The sequence below is a fragment of the Thalia democratica genome, chromosome 6, assembly GCF_965202585.1.
Source record: "Thalia democratica chromosome 6, ktThaDemo2.hap1.1, whole genome shotgun sequence".
Taxonomy (NCBI): Eukaryota; Metazoa; Chordata; class Thaliacea; order Salpida; family Salpidae; genus Thalia; species Thalia democratica.
Window position 1 is genome coordinate 37928739 of NC_139170.1, and position 8561 is coordinate 37937299.

At 26.9% G+C, this 8561-nt stretch overlaps 1 protein-coding gene across 1 annotated transcript; it reads right to left on the reverse strand.

The window, feature by feature from the left end:
• Nucleotides 1–927: 927 nt before the first annotated feature.
• On the reverse strand, nt 928–8561 carry LOC145838430 (ubiquitin thioesterase OTUB1-like). The gene is made up of 8 exons (XM_082946019.1): nt 8480–8561; nt 8126–8180; nt 7405–7466; nt 5759–5854; nt 4810–4928; nt 3874–3958; nt 2754–2945; nt 928–1477 (listed from the first exon to the last, which is right to left on the reverse strand). The coding sequence occupies exons 2-8, from the start codon at nt 8163–8165 to the stop codon at nt 1280–1282; spliced, it is 792 nt and encodes a 263-aa protein (XP_082802145.1). The 5' UTR covers nt 8166–8180; nt 8480–8561; the 3' UTR covers nt 928–1279.

Below are 8561 nucleotides of genomic sequence, written 5' to 3' on the forward strand. Positions count from 1 at the left end.
TAGCCTGACGCGCACGAACCCTGATATAACAACATTTAAAATATACTGTAAAGCCTACTTTATATTTGATTTTTGTAATTTCTTATAAGATAACAATTTTTTTTTTGTTTCATAATAGATTTTTGGTGTCAATCAAAATTTTATTACTTAATGTGAGTGATTGAAATTCCAGGTTTTACCAGATTTTTGTTAATAATTTCTCGAATTTCAGGTTTTTTAGCCTTAATTGTCAAATTTCAGATTTTTTAGGTTCTAAGGTTTAGTGGCCACGGGTGCAAGACTTTTCAAATTCTTTAAAAAAAATTGAAACAGCTACATATAAAAGAGTAAATTATATTTATCAAAAAATACATATGTAGGTTATATTAATATCTACAAGCAATTTCTTTCTTTTTACAAAATATTTATTATTTTTCAAGATATGGCTTAGATCAAGTAAAAAACAGTTATTTTTAGTAATATCTTAAACATTTTAGATTTAAAAAAAAAAAGTAGCTTGTAGATATTAATAAGATCAACATATGTATTTTTTATTTTTTCAAATTTATATTACTTCTTGAGTTTTAGTCTTTAAATGCTTTTCGTACTTTTTGCTTTAAAGGTTGCAATCAAAGTTCTCGACTTAAAAAGGAGAAAGATTCAATGATAAATTTTGTAAATTTTATTACAATACAATGTTTCACTCGTTTAAAAAAAAACGAGATCTTCAGTTGTTTAAAAACTTATTCAAATAGAATGCTTTTTAAGAATTTGAACTGTCATGTAACCAATGGCCACCCTGTATTAATAGTATTTACTTTAGTTTTTTAATGGAAACTGTTAAATTATTGGTTGTATATATAGCTGCTTTTAATAATTTTTATTTATTATTTTTATTAAATGTTTTAAATTTACTTGTTAATCTCTAAGCAATAGACAAATTAAAACTCAAACTTACGAAAGTGTTATATTTTGGAAATAATAAATGAAAATATCACAGATGTTGGAACAAAAAAAAAGATTAACATATGAATAAAAATTTTCCATTATTTAATGAGGTTTAGACAAATTTAATAATTTTGGTGTTCTAGGACTGAAATAACTTAGTTTTTTTTTCATCAAAATTAAATATATAAAATACAGAAATATTAAATATTACAACGCAGTCAAATGCATGAAAGAACAGAGAAATATTCTAAACAAAAATTCAGCTAAACCGAATCAACGCGCGCCTCTTCGCAAATCAACGTATTATGACGTCGCACATCAACGCATTATGACGTCACACAGCAACGACGTGTCACTTCCTGTATATGATCTCGTAGTGGCCGGGCCTGAACAGCAGATGCACCACGGGCTCCTTGTCGTCCGGCGTGTTGATGAACGAGACGCCCTTGTGCTGATCGTCGAGGGAAACCACCTGAACCGACACTTGTAAAGCGCCGACCAGGGCCGTTATTTGCAGTTGGTCCGCATCCGCGCACACTGGTTCCACATTCTGTGGGGGATAATTTAAGGAGTTTAAATTCGTTGAAATTTAAGATACAAGTTATATAGCTCAAAGCTATTCGGGGTAGAGTGTTTAATTATAAATATATGTTTAGTATGCTAAAATTGTACTTATAAAATGAACTTCAATGACAAATTAAAACGTTTTAGACAAAACAAAAACTAGACGTAGAAGTTTTTTTTAAATTTTTAAAGTAAAAGTTATATTGTATACTTTGCGTACTTACAATACCTATCAAATCTATATTCAAAATTTCTAGTAGCTTGAAACTAAAAAAAACAGAATATCAAGAAAGTTGATTATGTTTAGTACTGGCTATTTTGGATAGTCGACTACTTTTAACAGTTGATTCTAAATAACCCATTAAGCATTAACAACATGCACAAAACATAACATTTATCTCATAACACTTAACCTCTTTTTGTACTCACCCCAGTTAATATCATACCTAAATTAAAATTTTTAGTATTAATCCTTACTTTCGTTCCGTATTATAAACACTGCAGTCTTTTTTCTTGGCAACTATCTACCTCTCTATCTATAATAAATTATTATCGGGTCTAGCTTCCTATAAAAATCTAAACCAGGGTTTCCTTAAGTGGGGTTTTTCAGAAATTTAAGGGTCCATAAGCTGCAAAGGGGGGCCATAACGCCATAATTTGTAACTTATACTAAATATTTTAGACTAGATTATGAACAGTAAAAAAAAGGTCTTAGACTTATATAGCATTAGTTTTCTTTTGAATACTGTTCATAATTATAGTATTTTAAACTTCATTTTAAGTGGTGTTATGAAAAAACGTCTGGGAAACCCTAATCTTAAGGCATTTAGAAAAATTGTGCAAAAAAAAAATGAAACTTGACTTTTTTTGTTTTCTTTTGAGAAACTTAAAATATCAATTTGGGCAAAACGGTGAGTTGAGAACTTTCCTCTTAATTTCGAAAACATTCCTAAAATAAGAGGTTAACTTGCATTTCAGAAATCAATAATTTTTTTTATAAAAACTGTTAACTTTTATTTGAGCATATTGTTAAAATGATGGTTAAGCTTTTAAGAATATTTATCTAAAATAAATTATTTTAGAAAAATATTCTTAAAACAATAGGTCATTTTACAAAATTTGTTGCTTTTGTCAACTATTTTCTAAAGCTATTTAACTGTTCGCACACAAGTTTATTTACCAATGTTTTAAAAAACATACTTGGGTACTAACGCAGCGTTGTAACAATCAACGTGTTAATTCAACTAGTTAATAAAACGCACGGATTTGCAGAAGTCGAGCGGGGTCTGATCGGGCATGTAGAACTGGTACAACTCGTTGCTCTGCAGCTCCTTCGAAGTGATCAGCCGGACGAACGTGAAGAAGTAGTTGGACCCGACGTCGTCTCTGAAGTACTCGACCAGCTCGCCCTCACCGCACCCTTCCTTACCGAACTTCTCCAGTCCTTCGATGAACTGTCACGTGTTTTTACTTTTGATAAACTGGTATTGAAGCATGCGGATACTTAGTTGCACAATATGTTATTTCGAGCTGTTACGAATCGGACAAACTTCTGATACAGTAACTGCGAGTTTAAAATATTTATAACCTTTTTTTTTTCAAGAGCTGGCTTTTTAGAAAGGAAAAAATATTTATTTGTTTTGATTTTTTGACTAAGAGACTCTAAAATTTAAGATGTTTAACTTATTAAGTTATTAAAAATGTCAAATAAGATTTCTCACTGAGACATTTTTCTTAATTACTTTTTTTTTTTTTTTAAACAATCAATTAAAATTTATAATACTTTTAAGTTATATTATGAATTGGGTGCAAAAAATTTATGTTAGAAAGTAATATTTTATAAGCTTTTTAGTAATTACTATCCATATAGGGCAGGGTTTGCTTAACTTTTTTCATAAGGCCACCTTTAAATAAATAAAAGGCCATGGACCATCCAACAAAATTTCGCATAAAACTACCTTTACATACGTCTTAGACTTTCCTACCTAGTGTAACTTTCAAAATATTGCTTTATGGCTGTCCCTTTTATAACTTGTACTACCCCTAGATTTCTGAAAATTTCTCATAATATCGAGTGCGAATTTTAAATTATGAACTCATGGTCCTAACTACTCTCGGTCCCCCGTTAACCCCTTTGCACCTTATGGGCCGCTAAACTTACAAAATGGCCCAAAGAGGACCAAATGGCCCACTTTGAGAAACCCTGATATGGAGCTTAGTTAAATCTTATCCTTTATACCATAGAATTAAATACTTTGAGTGACTTCAGCATCAATTATATGCCAAAAATAAAAATTGTAAAAACCAAAATCGATTTGTGAAAAACCAAGGTGAAACGTTCTTTAAATAACAATTAATTTTTTATATTATTACTGAACTTACAGCTTCTTCAAAATCTTCCACAGTGAAAGTTGGATATCCGTTTTCTTTCAGCCATGCACCAGTTGATCGCGCTTTTTCAATCAGCCTGTTATAATTCGAAAAGCTTAAATTTAACTTTACTTCTTCAAGATGAGATACTTAAGCCTGCCACTTCTAAGATAGCTACTAAACTTGTGCTTAGTTTAGGTTAAATGATGTCAAATATTTTAATTGTAGTCTTATTATGAAGTTTATAATAAAAGGTTTACAACTATGAAAAGGGCCATGCAGTTTAGATTTTTTTACAAATTCAAGAACCCATTTTAATATGAATATAACTTATAAAAATATATAATATATGAAGTTTATTTGCATAACTCAATTTGTTTTCCAACTATTATAGAAGCTGTTCCAAAAGTAATTAAAAGAAAAAGTCATGACAACTGCACTCTTGGACATAAATATACTTTAGAATTCTTTTTTATTTTTATTTAGCTATGTGGTTCTTTTTAATCTTCAATTTAATGTTAATAATTTTAGAAAATTTCAACTGTGGCGTAGATGAGAGGCTCTTTAGAATATCGAGAAATACCTTTTAAAAAAGTTTACTTATGTATTATTTTTAATGCACTAATAAAAAATAGTACTCAAATCCTTTTATTTTAGTTGCCCCCTGTACAATACTGTATACATAATAAATATAAAATAAAGCTAAGCAATAAACAACAATTTAGGGGTGTTATTAGTTTTTTTTTTTTATTTAATCCTGTGTTATTTTTTTAGTTTACTTAGTTTTTATCACCAAAATTAACACTTTAGTTCACCAACTAATGGTCAGACAGCTAAAACTCATTGTTTTTTACATCAAGCGAATAACAATATCTACTAATACAATTTCTACTTAAAGTAATACATCAGAATACGGGCAATAGCAAAACTACAACCACTCAAACTAACAAGGGAAACATTTCTCTGTTTTTCAAGCAGTGTTCCATGAGGCTGAGGAAGAAAGCGCGGTAGAAGCAAGACCCGTCTCCCCGCACCCGCCTCACTCCGCTGAACTTGTCTTGCAACGACTGAAAAAATATTCAATTTTATGTGAAAAGTTAATGCATTGGTAACTTGTTGAAAATCATACTAGTTCACCAACTTTCTAAAGCTCAGACGAGTTTATCTTGCAACAAGTAAAAAATTATTAAAATATTTTAAGTGACTAATTTAAGTTTGTATACAACTACCTGTATTTACGAGTCAAGTTTTTATAATTTTAAATTGTTTATGTAAATGCAACACATGGTTAAAATATTGAAAAAATATTTCTTGTATTCAAACTTGCTTATTTGTTTATTTTTTAAAGTTGAAATTAGATTTAAGTATTTGGATCACTTAATAAATTTTTTACAGTATAGGGATTCAAAACTTATGTTTGGTTTTAGACTTCAACTACAGTAGTATAGATATGTAAAAGTAATAATTGCAAAAAAAATCTTAATCAAATTATTAGAAGGAATGGAAAGAGCCTAATTATTCGGCATAAATAAATATTCCAATGAAAATTTATCCAGATTTAGAGTTAAGTTTTTAAGTCAACATACCATAATTAAGTGACTTGTAAATTTGCAATTGGAATTATTAATCTTTTGTTTTGTTTTCCTTATAAGAAAAAATTAAATTATAAAAACCAATTTTAATCTTAAAATGTCAATTATTTATTGATTTAAAAAACTATAATTATTCAATGAATATTTCTAGTTTTTGTAGTCTCTTTAATGTTAACCCTCAAATATAACTTATGAATTTGAGAAAAAATGTTCTAAATAATGTTTAAATATGTTCAATTTTTCACATATTTAAAATGTAAAGTATGTTTTAAATTTAATCAATGATAACTTTGTAAAAAAAATACCATAATTTTTTGTTTCATAGATGAATCATCAGTAAATTGCTCACAATACTCAGAAATAGAAACAACATCATCAACTAGCTGAGTTGTATTCACTATCTGTAAAAAATGATTATGTTCATATTTCGATTGCTTTGAAATAATTGTACAAACCATACTGGATAAACATTCTAAAAAGACTCAAAAAGCGACACTGATTAGGTTCATATTATTTTTAAAGTAGTGTATTAAATCAAATTTTGAAACCTACAAGCAAGTATAATTGATCTAAATAATATTCTTAACATTTTTAATATTCGCCCACTTGTTTTAAATTAGATCAAACTTCAATAAATTGAAATAAAATACTGCCTCCTTTCTAGTTTAACAACCATTTACTTTTTTGCTCTTTATACATTATTCTACCTGATAGCTAGAAATGCACACTTAGGGAAACCCATGTCTATATTTATAATTAGAAGTCATTTAAAAAAAAATATTATATTAAACAATGGCTCTTTAAAAAGAACAAATCAAGTTTCTACATGTTACAATTTTTATAGTTACTTAAACAAATAAATCATATTACTATTTTTAATAGTTTTTTCAAAAGGCATTAAAATTCTAGAGACTGGTTTTTTAAGCTTCCATAAAATTTGAAACTTTTTAATTTTTAACAATTATACAAACTATGTTCATGTCATAAAAATTTAAGTTCATGAATCTAATCAACACAAATCATACTAACATTATTAAAAAAACCTTTTTTTTTTATGCAAGTTTTAATTTGATAAAAATAAAAAATTAGTAAAAAAATGTTTTATAAAAAAAAATTTGTTGAATGCAAAAAAAAAAATTTTTAGAATAATTTATTACTACAATGACTTTTTAAACAGCTTAAGATTAGATAATTCTTAGGAAAAAGAATAGTATTGAAAACAGTACACTATGTACAAAATTTCGTTTAGTTAAATTTCTATTCACAATATTAAAACAGTTATATAAATACTAAAGTGATACTTACAACTAGTTTTATTTATCTAATCAAACAGTTACAATTTACTTAAAGAGTAACATTTAATGTCTCTACTTCCATCCAAGGAGAAAAATTTAATTATATAAATTAAAAAACTATTAATGTAAATCTGATTTTAAACATAAAAATTGTTGACTTTTTCAACAAGTAATTTAAGATTAAATATTAGCTTATATGTTCCAGCAACTTTTTATCAAAATTAAGGTTCATTTTAAACTCAAGTCTATTATTCAATCTAAAAAGTAAAAAAGTCAATATGTTTGTATTGGAATCTTTTTACAAAAGTGTGTATAACTCAAAGAATAATTAAAAATTCTAATTTTAATAAACTGGCATGTAATTTGTACTTAGAATAGAAAAGTCAATTTTATAATGTAAAAAATTATGTTGGACCCCCCTATGCCCTTAACTCAAGTTTATGTAATCCATTATAGTGCTCTTATGTAAAAAAATATTTTTTGTCTTAATTATTTTCTCAAGTAGCAAAATTGATTTAATTGGTTACTTAAGTAATTGTAAAACATACTAATGCATAAATACTTTACTAAAAATTAGTAAATGAAATTACATAAAAAACTTAAGCTTAATTATCAAACTACCAACATTTAAATTGAAAAATTGTTTAAAAACTAACATCCTGGTTAATTTCTTCCATTGCTGAATTGTTTAGCTGGTCATGTTCTTGTGCATCAAGCTCTGTTTAGTTTTATTATTACTATTTTTTTATGATTATTACTATACAGCGTTGCAAAATGTTTCAGGCAAACTTTATCCAGGTTTTCAAAATTTCCTCCAGTTTTTCAAAATTACACATTTTTGGATTTACTTTCAGTTTCAAGTAAGAAACTGGGTTAAACAGTACAAAAACATTGAAAAGATACTAAAAAGATACTTTAAATGTGTTTTTTAATAAAATAAATTTTGACAATCACTAAAATTTTTCATCTATATGATGCATTTTTTGTGTCAAATCAAAATTTTACTACTGAACATGTAAAATTTGTTGAAAATTCAAGGTTTTTCCAGGGTTTTTTAGTAATTTTTGTTCAAAATTCCAGATTTTTACTTTTTTTTTCAAAATTACTCAAATCGAAGGTTTTTAACCTAAATTGTCAAATTCCAGGATTTTGGCAACCCTGTTATAGTAGTAGAAGTGGTAATCAAAGTACTTAAATTATTAATTAAAACTTTTTATATAAACCATAATACCTAGTTAATCACTCAATATTCAGAATGTTGTGTATCAAACACTTAACACGAACTATTAAAGATAGCTTTAAATTAAAAATAATATATAAAAGCAAGCAATTTACTTTTTTTTGAGTTTGTCTGAAGAATCAATAAATTTAACTTACTTGATAACACAGACTGTACGTTTTCCTTTGATTCACTCATTTTACAAAAACAGAGCTAAAATAATATTCAAAGTCAAAAAAAAATTATTGAATTTGATTTTTAAAACAGAGACAATAAAAAACTTAAATGAAGCTGTAGCTGAATCATCATTAATCAAGTACATCTACATAATGAGTATACTAATACAAAGATTATCAAACTGCATCCTATGAAAAATTTATGAACCTACACTAGATGTTCTTAATTTTGTGTGAAAAGTAAAATAATCTTGGTTAGAAATTATGCAAGAATTTTAAATTTTGATAGCATAGTAGAAACTAAAACTTTAATTGCAGTTAAGAATATTAACATACTTTAATTATAGCCTACGACTACCAAATGCTCGCCAATCCCAGCTAATAGTACACCAAACTGAATTTTATATTTTAAAACAAA

Bases quoted from the DNA above. Each gene is read 5' to 3' on its own strand.
- LOC145838430 (XM_082946019.1), bottom strand. From the start codon at position 8,165: ATGAGTGAATCAAAGGAAAACGTACAGTCTGTGTTATCAA. The intron at 7,467-8,125 runs GTAAGTTAAATT...AAAACTAAACAG, and splicing joins CGTACAGTCTGTGTTATCAA to AGCTTGATGCACAAGAACAT. The intron at 1,478-2,753 runs GTGCGTTTTATT...TATCCCCCACAG, and splicing joins CGCTCGACTTCTGCAAATCC to AATGTGGAACCAGTGTGCGC.